Below are 19,808 nucleotides of genomic sequence, written 5' to 3' on the forward strand. Positions count from 1 at the left end.
AAAAAAATATTGCAAATCAAATGAAATAACCCTCATAGTAATTAAAGGGTGAGAAAATCAGTGCTGGGTTACAACCTAAATAGAATGATTTCAAGCAGACTCCAGTATAAACCATTCAACATTACAATGATACAGCTTTCAGATCCAACTACTTATGACAAACAGGAGATAGTTGAAGAATTTTATGAGGATTTGCAGCATTTTTTGAAAATATTGCCAAAAATTATATTCATTATAGGTGATGCTAAAGCTGGTAATCAAGCAGCAAGTCAAAGAGCAAGTTTGGCATTGGATTGCAAAATGAAGTGGGTCATAATCCAGAAGAATTCTGCCAAGATAATACCACCCAACAGTGTAATCCTTGGCTCTAGATGATTGTCACTGTTGGTGACACCCCAACCCCATGTAAAAAGGACTTGTGGATGGATGGATGGATGGATGGATGGATGGATGGATGGATGGATTCACTGATCATAGCAAATATTCTCTTTTAACAGTATAAGGGGTAGTTTTGTACACTATTGTCATGAGATGGTCAATATAAAAATCAAATTTCTACAGACTGCCAAGCAGCAATTTATGCCTGGTATACAAGTTATCCTTGGATCCCTCCCTGAATAACCTTTTGCAGCATCAGAACTAGTAGATTCAATTATTTAAACTTTGCTTGTGATTTAAATAATGCATTGGAGGGGCAGTTATGTATCTCAGAGAATTCCCATTATCTGGAGTATGCTTCCTATCCATGTGAAGCCAAGCCTTTTCCTAACTGTATTCAAGTGTAACCTGGAACAGTGGATGGAAGATTGAAAATTCACCCCAGTCTAACAGCTATTTCTCTGATGGACAGAGGTAGCAGTTAAATCTTACCCTAACATAAACCTTTTAAAAAAACCTGCAAGGCAAAACAGCCTGTGGGATACATTTGGATTGCATGGCAAGGCTTATAAAGGCCCCAGTGGTCATTAGCTTAGTATATACCAATGAACCTATAAATTGACTACATAGTTTACAGCCTCAGAGATGGAAGACATCTAAATGGTTAGAACTCAGACTTGGCAGTGACTCAGACCATTTGTTTCTTATCATAATCTTTAGAATCACATGAAAGAAAATAAGAAAAGCCTCCAGGCTAACTAGAAAATAGCTCAACAATATTGCATATGACTATATAGTGGAGGTGAAGAATAGTTTTAAGTGATTAGACCTGGTAAATAGAGTGTATGAAGAACTATGGAGAGAGATTAATGATATTGTCCAGGAAATGGCAGCAAAAAAGTCCAAATTAAAAGAAGATAAAGAATTCAAAATTACAGAAACTGTATCAGACTAAAGGTTTTTACTGAACAGCAAAAAGAGATAAGGAGGTATAGCTAAATAATAAGGTTAAAGAACTAGAAGGAATTAATAGAATGTAAAAGAAGCTTGCTGATGTTAACAGAAACTTCCAAGTAAAAATGGTCATGATAAAAGACAAATATGGGAGAGGCCTAACTGAAGTGAAATATATTAAGAAGTAGTGCCAGAAATATACCAAAGAACCTCATAAAAATGACCATAACATAAGTGGCAAAAACAGTGGTGTTTTTTTCTGACCTAGAGACAAACATCCTGAAGAGTGAATTTAAATGGGCCCTTAAAACCTTTTCTAATAAGACATTTTCAAGAAGTGAGGGTATTCAAGCTGAATTATATAAAATTCTGCAAAATGACATTGTTACTGTGTTGCTCCTAATTTATTAGCAAATTTAGAAAGCACAACAGTAGACTTTATTTATTTATTTTATTTATTTATTTATTTATTTGCATTTGTTTAACCAGGATAGTCCATTGAGCTCAAGAACCCGTTTTCAATGGAGTCCTGGGGAGAAAAGCTCCACATACATATTTAACAGAGAATGAGGATATACATAGACATTTCATGGGGTTCAACATGAGAAAAGTACCAAATACAGAGGATATACATATACATTTGATGGGGTAAGACATGGTTCAATTTATGTAATTAAACATGCAGAGACAGCTGAAACAAGGCAATAAGAATAACACCACATTTATAAAAAAAATTTTTTTTTTTTAATGGAACTTTAGATTAAAAAAGTAAATTAATATTCCAAACCCCAAAATAGACAATGATAAAGAGCGCTCAGGCTATGGACAGTTATATTTGTTTCATATACTAGCATGCAATGCTCCATATCCTGCAAGCTAAACTCTAATCATAAGTAGAGTAAGAACTGCATAATGTACAAGCTAGTTTTAGAGGGGGAAGAGGCACCCAACATTAACTTGCCAACATTTGTTTGATGATACAGAAAGCAAGGGGAATTCAGAACCATATTTACTTCTGTTTTATCGCATATACTAGATCCCTTAACTGAAGAAGCAAGAGTTAGAATGAATATGGAGTAACGTATTAATTTAAAAGTGGGAAAGAACTTTGTCAGTGCTGTATATTGTTACCCTGCTTATTTAAATTACATGCTGAATACTACATACAAAATATTGGGTTAGAGGAATCAACTGCTGGAATCAGAGCTACTGGAATAAATATTAATAGGCTCAGATATGCAGATGATACCACATTGATGATTGAAAGTGAGGAGTATGTGAAGAGTCTGTTAATGGCATTGAAAGTAGAAATCACAAAAAGTGCCTTGTTGTTCACTGTCATAGAAAAATAAGATTAAGTCATCAAGCTCTATCAATATTTGTAAAATAGATGGGGTTGCAGAGAAGGCAGCGACAAGTTTTATTTTCGCCAAGTGCAAGAAACTCTGCAGATGGGGAATGTAGTCATGAAATTAAAAGATGCTTGGTTATTTGGAGTCACGACAATTGTGGAAAATATATTAAACAGCGAATACATCATACTGTCAACAAAGGCCTGTATAGTCAAAGCTATATTTTTCTCAGTAATAACATGGGGTTGAGAGACCTGAACTATAAGTAAGGCTATGAACTGGAAAACTCATACTTTTTAATTGTAGTCTTGTAGACAGTTTTTGAGAATTTCATGGACTGCAAGAATATCAGATCAGTAATACTTAAGGAAGTAAACTCAGACTATTTGCTAGAAAGGTTTATTAGTACAATTTAAACTCAAATACTTTAGCCACATAGTGGAAAGATGAGCTATAATAGAAAAAAAGAGGCTGGAAAAGATAGAAACCAAAAGAAGAAGGGAGGGGTGTGGGCTAAGATGGATGGACAACATTAATAAAGCAATGAATATCAACTTGTAACAGCTTAAGCAATTGTTTATAGACAAGTCAGGAGCATTGAAATCCCTGAAGTCATGAGGGATCACCATAATAAAAGAAAAAACAACAACAGCTATATATTGTTTGAGTTGAATATATGTGTGTGTGTGTCTCCCTGTAAAGTCTGATGGTCTCAGCATTTAAGGTTTATTATGATAAAACTTGCTCAGCGAGACAAATAGGGTCGAGGATAATTATTTCAGTTAGCAAAATATAATTAGTTCTTCTTAAGAACGGGGAGAACTATTACAGTTCATTATCTCATTATCACTTAAGAAGATTTAGAGGTTTTTGAAAGAGACAAATGAGGAAAAATTGCAATTGGTACAATAGATTACCACTTAAGATTAGCCAAAAAGTTAAAGTGGTATTTAAACAAGGATTTGTTAGAAAGACTAATGCAGTGTTGTTAGGAGGGAGTTCCCCAAGAAGATGAAAAAAATGTTGCTTTCAATTATATTAAAAACCTAAATGTTAAACACAAAAATTCCACCAGCAGACAACCCACACTAGTAACCAGATATCAAAACTAAGTGCAGAGAAAAGCACCACTTTGGAAACACAGCAGTCACAGTTCAAAATATCCAGAAGTAAAATAGGCAGCAAACAGCAGGTAGCAGGTAAAATAAATCCAAGTACGGAAACACAGCAGTCACAATTTAAAATATCCAAAGGTAAAGTAAGCAACAAACAACAGGCAGCAGGTAAAATAAATCCAAGTTTAATGCATATACAAATTGGTAAGCACTTTCGCTATGGAATCATAGCTTCTTCAGACCCTAACAAAACATCTTTACTAAACATTTATATAAAATTGTCATAATACACAGACCACTCAAAAGCTAAAACTAATAAAACAATTAAATAGCTAAAGCTGAACTCACTAAAAAAGTGAACTCAGCAAAATGAACTAAACATTGCTTTTTCCTGTTCCTTCTTGCTTTTAAAACAGGTTTCAAAGATACAAATTCATTTAAACCTAACCCCATATGATAATGTAGTTTGGCTATTCATCTTGCTTCCCATCTTTCTGTTTCATTTTCAATGTTACCCAACCTAGCATTTTCATATATAACACCTAACACAGTAAAAGAAAACCTATGTGCTTTACCTTGCATCTGAACATGTTTAGCTAAGATATTGACAGTGTTACCTTTATTTATAGAATATATATGGTCCCTAATGCATTCACATAACCATCGGTTGGTTTTGCCAACATAAAATGAGCTGCATTGCTCACAGTTGGCTAAATAAACAACATTCATGGTGTAACAGTTAGGCATAACATTTTAAAAATATGTCTTCCCTGTCTGTGGATGAACAAACACATTACCCTCTCTAACATACTGACAAAAATTACAAGTGCCACACTTTTTGGCACCCTCTCCCCATAGCCCAATTTATCTGGATAACGCAACAACCTCTCTAAATTTGTCATGTTTCTGTAATAAAATTTAGAAGATGTGTCAACTAATGCTTTAACATATGAATCAGAGGTTAAAATATGCCAATTCTTTTTAATTACACCAGTGACCTTATTTATGTCACTGGAAAAAGTCATATGGACACAAAATATTGTCCCTTCTAACTTATCTGTACGGGTCCTGTGTGGGAGTTATAAAATAGGGTCTCCCAACACCCTTCTTAAGCTGGTAGGCACCACACATACTCTTAGCTATCTCAGTCACATAATATACCCTAGATTCAAAATCATCCTTCAGGGTCATGATAAATTCCTCAAACTCCCGGTCTTTAACATGTAGCCTAGAGATCCTTAACATTTGTCCCTTCAACACATTCTCAAACACGTGGTTAGGATGCATACTGCTACAATGGACCAAACTCAGTTTTTAACTATCCTTCCTAGAAAAGCCTGTAATAAGTCTATTACTGTCAGGCTCCCTCTTCACCATAACATCCAAATAGGGTATCTAAATATGGGACTTATTGGCAGTGAACCGTAAAAAGTCTGTAGTGGAATGAAGGTAGCAAATAAATTCATCTAATTCTACTATGGTGTCAGTCCAAACCATAAAAAGGTTATCCACAAATCGTTGGTAAAATTTTATTTGATGACCCCACTATCTCAAACTCACTATAAACTTCCATTCCCATACAGCCATAACAGCATTGGTGTAGCTAGTGGCAAAAGGTGTGCTCATAGTTATGCCAAGCCTCTGATGGTAATATCTATTGTCGAATGTGAAAATGTTATTCTGCAAAACTATCTGAAGGAGAAATACAATGAAATCAATCTGCCTAGCATCCAAATTGCTTCTCATTTTAATAAAATCCTTAACCATTATAATACCTTGCTGGTTAGCTATCACTGTGTACAGTGATACAACATCAAGTGCTACCAAAAGGTTACTAGATGGAAACACATCATCCTTAGTAAACCCATACAAATCAAGAAGAAATTGCTGTGCAACTTTTAACACAAAAACATAAGTGTTCAACACTGGTCTCAACTTTTTCTCTAGATAAATGGACATAGGTTCAGTGAGGCATCCTCTCAGCATCTATAGGTCTAAATGGAGGATGGCTTATGTTCTTATGAATCTTGGGTAAACCCTGAAATAATGGAACAAGAGGTAAATCAGCTTTTAGGTACCTGAACAAATCATCAGGAATAGCTCCTTCTAACTTAGCATTATGGAACAAACCATGAACACTGCTAATAAAACTATATAACTCAACCTTAGAAATACATTTATAAGTTTCACTATCTATATATATGTATATATACATATACATACATATAACATACATATATATATGATAAAAATGTCACTAGAGAGATATATGAGGCTAGTAAATGCATTGCAAACAGCAAGACAAAATACAACTTGTCCATAGAAGAACGTAACGTTCTACATGAATTGAGGAACAACAACACTATCAGGATTATGAAGCCTGATAAAGGTGGAGGTGTCGTTTTTTACGACACAACCATGTATAATGCTGTTATCACCGATATACTCCACAATTCAGGTAATTATGACACTATATCTCTGAACGAGATTAATATAGCCTACAGGAGAATAGACATGTATCTCGAAGAATACTATATTGAACAAAGAATTTCTGAAGATCAATACAATTTCATGTCAGTGCAGTTTCCCACTCTGTCAACTATAGTGGGGATACCCAAGGTACACAAAGACATACAGAACCCTCCATTTCGTCCCATCATATCTGGGAGTAAATCGAAGACGTTTCCCATTGGAGTGGTCATTGACACCTTGGTAAAACCTATCTATAAGGGGGTGAAGCATCTTGTAAAGGACTCTTGGGACTTTCTTAGGAATTTTCCCAACATTGAGTACCAAGGGAACATTCTTTTCGGAACAATCGATGTGATTGATTTGTTTAGCTGTATACCGATAGTAGAAGGTATAGAAGCTTTTACAAGAAGTTTGAGGAAACACACTGACATGACATGGAATAGGATCTCCTTATTGGCTGAATTAATAAGTATAGTATTGCAGAATAACTTCATATATTATGAGGGAGAAATGTTTAAACAAACCAGGGGTGTGGCTATGGGTGCGGCATGCGCACCCATATTTGCCAACTTGGTAATGTTGGACTGGGAGGAAAACAACATCTTTAACAGTCCATATTTTCCATCTATACTATATTACTCCCGGTTCTTGGACGATATTTATATATTGTGGCAAGGGGACAGCAATTCATATTCTGAATTTTTGGCATACATTAATGCAAGTAGTGAATTTTTAAAATTTACCTCGGAAACAAATAACACAGGGGTGCCTTACCTAGATACCTTAGTAAGCGTAGAAGATGGTTGTTTAAAATCTAGAATACATAGAAAAACCACTTTCACCAATTCTTATTTGGACTACAGTAGTTATTATCCAGTAAGGGTAAAAAGGAACATATTCAAAGGCCAATGCATTAGAGCCATACGAATGACTTCTAACTACTTAGACATGATTAATGAGATAGAATTTATTACAGCATTATTCTCAGATAGGGGATATGATACTGAAATTATGAAAGACATTTCTGCATATGTCATAAGTCAAAGGGATAACAGGTATACATCACTACTGGGAAGCAATAAGAAAATAGAATTGAATGACTCGTGCACATTTGGCTTAAACACTACACAAGTGAATGAGAATGGTGAATTAGTTCCTATGGTCAGCAAGAATAGCAATAAATATAACAAAGCATGTGTCATAGAATATGGCCCATTTAGCCACATCATAAAAGATATTTTGATAAAAAATTGGTATATATTAAAAGACGAACAGGCTGTAGCAGAAATTGTAGGAACAGGTCCTGTATTCATTAACAAAATGGGAAAGAACATTAAGAAATTGTTAGAAACCAAGTTAACAACTAAGAATGGAGGTGATATGCACACAGCAAAATGTGGGACATGCAATCAATGTTCCAGCATATATGAAAATAATCATATATTATTACACAACTTAAGCAATACTAAAATTGTATTACCTAAAGGAAACTGTAGGAATAATATGCTGGTTTATATTGCACTTTGTTCGGTCTGTCCCTCATTTTACATAGGGAAGACCGAAAGACAACTAAGACAGAGAATATACTCACACTTATACTGCATTAGACGCAGAGACATTAAGAACGCCCTTGCTAGGCACATTATGGAGAAAGGAACTGAACATAAATTCAAGTTCGCCATCTTAGAAAAAGTAAAAAATGACCCCAGAGGAGGAAATGTGAAGAACTATTTGCTATACAGGGAACTATATTGGCAGGTGCTAACAGATGCCACAACAGAACCAGGAATTAATGATACTATCTCTATCAGACCATTATTAATGCTAAACGCATAAAATCAGTTTTTTCCAATCAATTATATTAATAAATATGTGGATTTTAAATTGTGTATTAAACAACTAGAATATTTAAAAAGAACAAGATACTTATTACTATTATTAATTGTTCTGAAGTTATTTTTTATAATGAAAAACATTTATAATGTAAAAGTTTTTTTAAAAATCAATGAGCCACTTTGGCGCCTTTTTATGTATAAAAATAGATCTCAGTAATCATATCTTTGTGTTCTGATGAAACTCGCTGTGACGAGTGAAAGCGCTCAACACTCGATTTAACATTATTTGCATTAAATTCTCTTTTTATTTTAAAAAACGGTGGATTTATTTTGCTGAAATTTGCAGTGTGCGGATACTTCTGTTTGGTTTTTGTGGACTTGAGGATAACATCCAAATAGGGTATCTAAATATGGGACTTATTGGCAGTGAACTGTAAAAAGTCTGTAGTGGAATGAAGGTAGCAAATAAATTCATCTAATTCTACTATGGTGTCAGTCCAAACCATAAAAAGGTTATCCACAAATCGTTGGTAAAATTTTATTTGATGACCCCACTATCTCAAACTCACTATAAACTTCCATTCCCATACAGCCATAACAGCATTGGTGTAGCTAGTGGCAAAAGGTGTGCTCATAGTTATGCCAAGCCTCTGATGGTAATATCTATTGTCGAATGTGAAAATGTTATTCTGCAAAACTATCTGAAGGAGAAATACAATGAAATCAATCTGCCTAGCATCCAAATTGCTTCTCATTTTAATAAAATCCTTAACCATTATAATACCTTGCTGGTTAGCTATCACTGTGTACAGTGATACAACATCAAGTGCTACCAAAAGGTTACTAGATGGAAACACATTATCCTCAGAAAACTCATACAAATAAAAAAAGAAATTGCTGTGTATCTTTTAACACAAAAACATAAGTGTTCAACATCGGTCTCAACTTTTTCTCTAGATAAATGGACATAGGTTCAGTGAGGCATCCTCTCAGCATCTATAGGTCTAAATGGAGGATGGCTTATGTTCTTATGAATCTTGGGTAAACCCTGAAATAATGGAACAAGAGGTAAATCAGCTTTTAGGTACCTGAACAAATCATCAGGAATAGCTCCTTCTAACTTAGCATTATGGAACAAACCATGAACACTGCTAATAAAACTATATAACTCAACCTTAGAAATACATTTATAAGTTTCACTATCAGATAACATAGCATTCAAACTATTATAATCAAATTCATGGTTCATAACAATCACCATGGCCCCCTTGTCAGCAGATTTTATCACAATACTTCATTCATTCATAAGGGAGTGTAAAACACACCACTCTTCTGGTGACGAATTAACAAACCTGCGACCAGTTTTACCTTTCTGAAACACATTATAAATATCAGATTTACACATTCTCAAAAAACTTCTAATGTAGAATTATTGATAGGAACAAATGTACTACATTCACGGAATAAAACATTCTTATCAGAACCAGCCTCTCCAAACTGTATATTTTGTGCAAACAGTTTCAAATTAAAAATAACATCCAGCAGATCACAACCTTGTGATGGAATGAAAGATAAACCTTTACTCAAAATGGACACTTCTGCCTCAGACAGTACCTTCATAGATATATTGTTTATCAGCATTCATCTATCATGAACCACATTCTCTTCAAACTGTTGTTCTGCTTTCCTTCATGGCTCTTCTTCCACTTCCCTCTCCCTTGACTGCGTGAGCACATGTGTTTTGATGGGCTGTGGCAAAGTTGGAAAACCCTTCCCCATCGAAGCAGCAACAGTTTTCCTTCTATAACCACTGGTTCCTCAACAGTACTAGTCATAGCTGGAGTCATCCCTCTTTGGTTAGTATTCCCCTGGTTAAAAGTCTCATTGGGGAGAGTGGTATATACAGAGTTATCACTCAACATAGTAATTAATTTAGGAGAGTTACTTGGTGTTGTTTTAGCTAAGGTCATGTCATCATGGTCTTTAAATGCGTCAGAGGATACTGCTGTGTTTAATTTTTCATTTGTCACAGTTCTTGGCCAGGAAAAATATGATCAGCATGAAAATCACTTAAATTATGGTTACGTTTCTTCCTCTTACTGCTAATCAACTCCTTCTCATAGGCACTCACATTATCTATAATCTCATTGATGGCCAGATCAACCTCATCTGGTGACATTAGTGTATAGAGTTCACTTTCTTGTCAATGAATATCAGCACAAAGTGCAGTTTCTTTAGGCAGAAAAAGTCTATCAGCAATTGAAGGTAGTGAAAACTAGTCTCTAAATTAATTTTCTGCCAAGATGCGAATAATTCAGGGTAGCGAGTGCAATGCAAGGACATATTAAGAACCCTGAGGCACCTTGGTATAACTTTAAACTGTATAGAAGCTTCAAAATTCAGCCTCTGGTGTTGATAACGTTTAAGTTCATACAAATTATTTTCTACAGTCCTCAGTTTAGCAGCTAATATCTTCCTTACATCCCCTTCAACAGTATTAGATTCATTCAAAGAGTGCTCACTGCTCAACGGGGGGTTTATATCAACATTCAGAAACATTAGTAAAGATGTTGTTTCATTAGGGTCTGAAGAAGCTATGATTCCATAGCGAAAGCGCTTACCAGTTTGTATATGCATTAAACTTGGATTTATTTTACCTGCTGCCTGTTGTTTGCTGCCTAATTTACCTTTGAATATTTTCAGTTGTGACTGTTGTGCTGTGTTTCTGTACTTGGATTTATTTTATCTGCTGCCTGCTGTTTCCTGCCTATTTTACCTCTGGATATTTTGAATTGTTACTGCTGTGTTTCCAAACTGGTGCTTTTCTCTGCACTTAGTTTTGATATCTGGTTACTAGTGTGGTTTGTCTGCTGGTGGAATTTTTGTGTTTTACATTTTGGACTTTTTGGTTTTACCAGCAGAGCATGGCTGAAGGATTTTCTGGTAATCCAGATATAGACACCGCAATGAACCATGAGCAGTTAACAGTGAGAAACAACAGAATGACAAGATTTCTGAATGTTGATATAAAAATGAATAAGATACACCTTACACTGATCGACTACATTACAGTGACCATGAAACAGTGGTAAACCACTTTGCAATTAAGCCATGATAAAGGACAAATTATTATCCCAGGGATAAAAATTCAAAGAGGGATATTCCAGGGTGACTCTCTGTCACCATTGCTATTCTGCCTTGCCATTCACCTTGCCCTTAACCCATTAAGCTGTCTACTTAACAGCTTAGGCCATGGCTATAATTTGGCTTCTAGAAAACAACAAAGTGTAACAATTTCTCATTTTCTTTTTGTCGATGATTTAAAACTGTATATCTCATCAGATGATGAACTGAAAGCACAACTGCATGTGGTCAAAACTTTTTCAGATGATATAAGAATGTCATTTGGTCTTGATAAATGTGCAAAAGCAACCTTTAAAGTAGGAAAACTGCAGTACCACGAATACATCAGTTTGGGACAAGAATGTGATATAAATGAACTTGAGCAAGAGGGATATATAAATATTTGGGAATTGATAAAGGATCAACAATAAAACATGAACAAATGTGAATAAAACTTAGCAAGGAATACTTTAGAAGACTTAAATTAATCCTGAAAACAGCTTTGGCATCTAGGAACAAAATCCAAGCTATAAACCAATTTGCTCTTCCTATACTAATTTACAGTTTTGGAGTGATTGACTGGCCCCAAACATATTGGTTATATTAGACAGGAAAACAAAAAGGATGCTTCATGCTCACCAAATGATTTATAAAAATCAGTGTATGCCAAGATTATATATTCCCCATTCCAAAGGTGGGATGGGTCTCCTTGAAACTGATTACATGTATAGATCTGCAGTTGTGGGACCCCACACATATGTGCTGACCTCACAAGACCAAAACGTAGTGAAAGTTTTGAAACATGAGGAGAATAAATCTAAGATGACTTCTCTACTTAATCTAGCAGAAGCATATCGGCGTCAAGCAGGAATGGAAATCAAACCAGAAGTAGATAAAAATCTGGCAGCAACTGAATGAGCCAAAAAACAAAAGACAGATTATAAGTTGAAGGAGCAGATGAGAAGGCAAGAAATGTGGATAATGCATAAAAATTGTTGCAAGTATAGAAAGCTTCTGGAAGAACCTTATATTGATCAGGAACAAATGCAGGAATGGTTAAGGAGAGGCGAATTCAAACCAAGAGATGAAAGGTTAATATTGGTGGATCAATATAGTGGACTACGTACACGCTGGTTTAGAAAGTCCATTGAACATATGGGGGAAACAGACAAATGTATGTTTTGTAAAACCAAATTAGAAACAGTCGCATACCTTGTTGCTAGTTGTGACATACTAATGATAGAAGGACTTCATACTGAAAGGCATAACAATGTGACAAGACTGTTGCACTGGGGATTGTGCAAACATTATGGTATTGAAGTGGCTGAAAAATGCTGGAAACATGAGCCATAAAGCATCATAGAAAATGATGAAGTTTATATCACATTGGATCACCCACTACCAACTGTTCAAAGATAGATGGTAGAAAACCAGATATAGTGGTCCTTGAAAAGAAGACAAAAGTAACATTGCTCATTGAAATCACACTTCCAGTGACTACAGTGTCTTGTGTATATAGAGAGACACAAAGTGATAAAATATCAGGATCTGCAGGCAGAAATGAAAGCAATGTGGAAGAAAGATACCCAGACAGTTCCAACAGAAGTAGGAGCAACGAGTCTTATAAAAAAGAATCTACAATCGTATTTAGATATGTTACCAATCCATGTAACCCCATATGAATTGCAGGAGTCATTACTGGGCACATTGTGGGTGCTGCTAAGAGCACTTTTGGCTGACATCAAAGACTGAAACAATACTAATTTCATGAACTTTATCACACTTTGACTTAGGAATGGGGGGTCCATTCCCATCATGGTATTAGAAACTCAAAAGATTTGAAGAAATTAAAAAGAAAGAAGTTGATCTAATTCATCTGATGTAAAGCTAAGCATATTCCATAATCTTAAAATACTAAACTACACATGGAAAGTAAAACTGTGAATCATTTGCTTAACACTCTCATACCAAAAAAGCACTTTCTTTCTCTGTATTAAGAACTTCTTACAGTGTACACATAGTGCTAAGTAAATAACTGACAGTTTTGCTTTCAGTGTGTGGTTTAGAATTTTTACAAATTTTTAAAAGGGTTTCTTAATTGTAATCCCTGATCTAGAGAGATGCATAATATCTATGCCATTGTGTTTCTATCGTGGAAATTGATTTTAGCATTAGGGTTTCTGATCTGGTATTTTTCCCCTCAGTGATGCCTTCCAGATGCACAGTCTCCAACAGAGCAGGATCAGACATTGCCTTATAGATCAGGCAGATGTCACATATAAGCAACCTGTAAAAAGCATAATATAATTACAGTTCCATAAACATTTCTGAATAGTTCAACCATTCCAGTATTATGATTTTTCTAGTAAGGCAGTATTATACCTTGTTAAGTTCTTTCAAGTGCCTTTTTCAAATGCTACAGACCACAGCACTGTAATCAATAATGTGTTGGATTAGTAGGATGATTGTCCTAAAAAAGTGTAAAAATGCATACATTTCCTGTACCGTGTAATTTCTAGAAATTCTGTGCATTTTCCACATGATAATGGTTTAAAAAATGACTGCAGACACAGCTCCAAAAACAGAATACAAAAATAAATGGTGATCTAGAAAACAGAGGGAGAGCATTACTTTTATGTTTGCATTATTTTAATAAACATCTTCCAGTGTGTTCCCAGACAACTTTTTCTTTTAATTTTCTATACATCATCAGTCTACATTTTTAAATAGCCAGCTAAATAACCATCCATAGTATAAACACTAATATATAGAATGCTGAGTGAATCCATCGGTGTTATAATTTAGATTGAAACACTCATATTAAAAAGACCTTAAAGGCTTCTTACTTTGCATTTCTGGGTATTTTATCATCATTAGAAATGCCCACTGAAGTGTTGAAGATGTAGTCTCTAATCCAGCAGAAAAAAGATTCATCGTTGACACGAGAAGGTTTTCTTCATCAAAGTAGTTATCTGGCTTTTTCATTTCCTTTAAAACAGAATAATTTTTTTTACTGATAATGCTGTAAACAAACAAGCATTTTATATACATTTTAAAACAATGCTAGTGTTCATCAGAGATGCAGTTCTGAGGATTTAAAAAATCTTAATAAAACCAAAAAGAACGTTGGTTAAGCATCAGTTGGTATGATAGTAAAACACAAAAAACAACCATAGCAGTGTACTAGAAGATTTAATAACAAAAGACAAGCAAAGCTTTCAGGTTCAACAACCCTTCATCAGTGCAGAATAAAACAATCAGTTAAGGTGTGTTTAAATGGGTCTGGGATTGTTGAGCGAAAGCTCGTTTCACCGAAAATAAAACGGGTGAGCACACTTACGTGAAAGTGCGTTTTCACTAAAAATGCGCTTTCACTAACGTGAGCTCAAAAAAAAATGACAGAATGACTGTTGCTGAGATTGCGGTACAGTGGGTATAAGGGAATATTCCCTTTTCCCCACTGTAGTGCAATCCCGGAGTGAGAATATAAAAGTAGGGAGGGTGTGGGGGCACAGCCTCCTACATGGGGGTGTATGCATAAACATGTTTAGTGTTTTTTAAAAGCACTTTTGCTGAAGTGTGCTTGACCATTTCAGTTTCATTGAAACGTGCTGTCAGTAATTAGTCCTAGATCCATTTAAATACATCACTCTATTAAGCACAGCCAATAAAAACATGCAAACAATTAATGATCCATTTTAACTAATGTCTTAAGATATCTCATTACTAACTTGTATTATAATAAAACTCATTAAACAAACATTATACTAAACACCTGAAGAAGCGTAGTTTATCTACGTGAAAGCGCTTGTGTTTTTATGGCTTAAATAAAAGACTTTTTACTCATCCGACTCTTCCATGTGGTGACTCCTGTTTGGATCTAATATCAGCCATTATACTAAACATGCAATATATATATATATATATATATATATATATATATATATATATATATATATATATATATATATATATATATATATATATATTCATACATAAACACATATAATATTCTACATATCTCATTTTAAATATATTTGTCTTTCTTTTAAGACAGGTTTAAGCATAATCATCTGATTGATCCCAGGAAATGAATCTGCCTGCAACTGTAAAATCCATTCATATTCTTTTAATTCAAGTTTATTGTTTAGATCACCTCCTCTTATGTTCTTATTAATAATAGTTAGAACTCTAAAAGTAAGCATATGTTTACAGTCATTCTCATAAACATGTTTAGCAAGTGAATTTGTTAGATTATTCCTTTTTATATCTGATTTATGCTCTATGATTCTGTCTCTAAGACGTCTAGTAGATTTTTCTACATAAAAATTTGAGCATACCTTACTTACATGTTGCTAGGTAGACTATATTACAGGAATTACAAGTTGTGAAACACTTAAACATATAAATCTTATTGGTAGTAGGATGTCTAAAACTGGAACAACAGCTGCAGCCTTTCTTCGTAGGATGTATAGCACTAGTGTTACATTTAATGCCCTTATAGCATAGCATTTATTTCAAAGCCATACAATTTCATAACAAAAATATAGGTCTATCATGGACAATGTTCAATAGTTCTGGTATAGTTTTTAAAATACTCCAGTTGCTAACAATTATTTTCTTCACCCCATCACTACATCTACTAAATGTATTGGGATATCAGAGTATATTGCTATCTTTAGCTTCACCATCCATTCTATCCAACATACCACTAGCACTAAAATAAGGTTGGACTTGGGTGTTTCTTATAGTCATAATCTCATTCATTACACTGTTCTCATCATAACCCCTATTCGTGAACTCATTAGTAATTCCATCCATCTGTTCACAACATTTTTCCATAGTTTTATTTAATTTACATGTACGTAGATATTGTCCTCTAATAATTCCTTTGAATACATGCGGGGCATGTATGCCTGTATAATGCAGCTATTTATTCTTATGAAGAATCTTCTTATGGACAGATGTCTGTATGTTTTCTCCATCAAAAAGGAAGTCCGCATCCAAAAATTGAATATTATATGGTGAAGTAGATATAGAAAAATGTAGGAAGTTAGTGCTCTTATTTAGGAATTCCACAAATTCATCCAGCTCACTATAACTACCTTCCAAATAAAAAAGACATCATCCACAAAGCGTTTAAAGAAAATGACTTTAGAATGATAGCAACGTGGGGCATTATACACAAATTCTGTCTCCTGTTTATCTAAAACCAAGTTTGCGTAAGTATTGGCAATGGGAGTACCCATTGCCACTCCTGATACCTGATAATAAAATTTATTATCAAATGCAAATATATTATTATCTAATACGAGTTCAAAAAGTTCACAGATGGTTTCTGTCTATTGGATAATCCATCATATCTACAGAGTAATTCCCTAATTGAATTCACCCCATAATCTTTAGTGATCATTGTAAATAATGATTTTATGCCAAGCACAACAAACAAAAAGGGCATATGTTTTCTACTTTCAAAATAATGATGTAATTGTTTTAGAAAGTCACCCGTATCCTTGATGTAACTTTTTACATATTGAAGATAACTACCTAATATACCCTAATTTAAAAAAATCTACAAAGGCAGTTAAAAGTAAATAACTAAACTGGCCACTGAATGCACAATATTCTGAATATGTGAATTGTTGTTTTATAAATTTTCAGAAGAGGCATGGTTATTAAGATGAAGTCTCAGGTAGATCATAAAGAATAGTTAAGAATAGTTAAGCAAAGTGTTAACTAAACTGAAGGTGATTTTGTCAATCATGAAATTATGGATATGGTTTTACAAAAACAGAATCAGTGTTCATTTGTGGTATATTTATTTATTATATGACTAGCAAATAAAAATTAAAGACCAAAGGTGGTATTTAGAAACAAAAAAACACATTATGTTACATGAAAATAACATGGTGTGTTGCCACATGCAGAGAGGGGGGCAATTCAGAGGCACAGGTAGAGCTCATTACTGATGAAATATATGCATTGCATGCAAATAACATAATGACATGCAAATGGACATCAACAGCCTAATGACAGCCATCACATATGCACAATATGAAATCTAACAGGGCAACATGATTCTGAAATGAATAAAAATAGTGCAATAACAATGTATAAAAATGGGCAATGAGCTGTGGTGAACCTCTTTTCCAAACACCAGGATTTTCTTGTGCACAGGAGCACCATCACCCTATAATGCTAACAGTAATCTCACAATTATCTGAACAGCACATGTGAGTGGTCAACTTCAGAGGCCATATTCATGATGCTGTACCTTGTTAAAGCCAGTATTCATGATATTGTGCCTTGTTAGAGCCCATATTCATGATGTTGTACCTTGTGAGAGCCTGTATTCGTGATGTTGTGCCTATTAGAGCCAGTATTCATGATATTGTGCCTTGTTAGAGCCAGTATTCATGAAATTGTGCCTTGTTAGAGCCAGTATTCATGATATTGTGCCTTGTTAGAGCCAGTATTCATGATGTTGTACCTTGTTAAAGCCAGTATTCATGATATTGTGCCTTGTTAGAGCCCGTATTCATGATGTTGTACCTTGTGAGAGCCTGTATTCGTGATGTTGTGCCTATTAGAGCCAGTATTCATGATATTGTGCCTTGTTAGAGCCAGTATTCATGATATTGTGCCTTGTTAGAGCCCGTATTCATGATATTGTGCCTTGTTAGAGCCAGTATTCATGATGTTGTATCTTGTGAGAGCCTGTATTCATGATGTTGTGCCTATTTAGAGCCAGTATTCATGATATTGTGCCTTGTTAGAGCCAGTATTCATGAAGTTGTACCTTGTTAGAGCCAGTATTCATGATGTTGTGCCTATTTAGAGCCAGTATTCATGATGTTGTGCCTTGTTAGAGCCAGTATTCATGAAATTGTACCTTGTTAGAGCCAGTATTCATGATGTTGTACCTTGTTAGAGCCCGTATTCATGATGCCGTACCTTGTTAGAGCCCGTATTCATGATGCCGTACCTTGTTAGAGCCCGTATTCATAATATTGTGCCTTGTTAGAGCCAGTATTCATGATATTGTGTCTTATTAGAGCCCGTATTCATGATATTGTGCCTTGTTAGAGCCAGTATTCATGATGTTGTGCCTTGTTAGAGCCAGTATTCATGAAGTTGTACCTTGTTAGAGCCAGTATTCATGATGTTGTACCTTGTTAGAGCCAGTATTCATGATGTTGTGTCTTGTTAGAGCCAGTATTCATGATGTTGTGCCTTGTTAGAGCCCGTATTCATGATGTTGTGTCTTGTTAGAGCCAATATTCATGATGTTGTCTTGTTAGAGCCAGTATTCATGATGTTGTACCTTGTTAGAGCCCGTATTCATGATGTTGTGTCTTGTTAGAGCCAATATTCATGATGTTGTCTTGTTAGAGCCCGTATTCATGATGTTGTACCTTGTTAGAGCCCGTATTCATGATGTTGTGTCTTGTTAGAGCCAATATTCATGATGTTGTCTTGTTAGAGCCCGTATTCATGATGTTGTACCTTGTTAGAGCCCGTATTCATGATGTTGTGTCTTGTTAGAGCCAGTATTCATGATGTTGTGCCTTGTTAGAGCCCGTATTCATGATGCTGTGTCTTGTTAGAGCCAGTATTCATGATGTTGTAGCTTGTTAGAGCCAGTATTCATGATGTTGTGTCTTGTTAGAGCCAATATTCATGATGTTGTACCTTGTTAGAGCCAGTATTCATGATGTTGTACCTTGTTAGAGCCAGTATTCATGATGTTGTGTCTTGTTAGAGCCAGTATTCATGATATTGTGCCTTGTTAGAGCCTGTATTCATGATGTTGTATCTTGTTAGATCTCGTATTCATAATGTTGTGCCTTGTTAGAGCCAGTATTCATGATGTTGTGCCTTGTTAGAACCAGTATTCATGATGTTGTGCCTTGTTAGAGCTAGTATTCATGATGTTGTGCCTTGTTAGAGCCAGTATTCATGATGTTGTGCCTTGTTAGAGCCAATATTCATGATGTTGTGTGTTGTTAGAGCCCATAGTCATAATGTTTTGCCTTGTTAGAGCCAGTATTCATGATGTTGTACCTTGTTAGAGCCAGTATTCATGATGTTGTGCCTTGTTAGTGCCTGTATTCATGATGTTGTGCCTTGTTAGAGCCAGTATTCATGATGTTGTACCTTGTTAGAGCCAGTATTCATGATGTTGTGTCTTGTTAGAGCCAGTATTCATGATGTTGTGCCTTGTTAGAGCCAGTATTCATGATGTTGTGTCTTGTTAGAGCCAGTATTCATGATGTTGTACCTTGTTAGAGCCAGTATTCATGATGTTGTGCCTTGTTAGAGCCAGTATTCATGATGTTCTGCCTTGTTGCCCCTGGAACTAATAAGCCATCACCTCTATGACCAGAACATAGTTGCCTGATTTTGTGTGAGGCACTATATCAATTAGTAGACATGCGCTGCCCTCACATGATATTACTGGGGATACATGTACTTCCTATCCCAGTGGAAATATAACTATCCTTTCTATGGGCTTTTTGGCATCGAACCGGAGGAAAGATAGGAATTTTGCAGCCATTGGTCTCATGAATCCTACAGTA

The 19,808-nt window shown here is 35.1% G+C and overlaps 1 protein-coding gene across 1 annotated transcript in view; it reads right to left on the reverse strand.

Moving 5' to 3' along the window:
- Positions 1-19,808, reverse strand: part of LOC122817331 (cytochrome P450 2K4-like) — a 380,734-nt gene that overhangs the window by 44,546 nt on the left and 316,380 nt on the right. Inside the window, exon 6 of the mRNA XM_044090547.1 lies at positions 14,076-14,217. Within this exon, the coding sequence (XP_043946482.1) occupies positions 14,076-14,217 (142 nt within the window). The remainder of the gene's footprint in view (positions 1-14,075; positions 14,218-19,808) is intronic.

Source organism: Protopterus annectens, chromosome 12.part0, assembly GCF_019279795.1.
Source record: "Protopterus annectens isolate FY-2018-M chromosome 12.part0, PAN1.0, whole genome shotgun sequence".
In the NCBI taxonomy this organism is placed as follows: Eukaryota; Metazoa; Chordata; order Ceratodontiformes; family Protopteridae; genus Protopterus; species Protopterus annectens.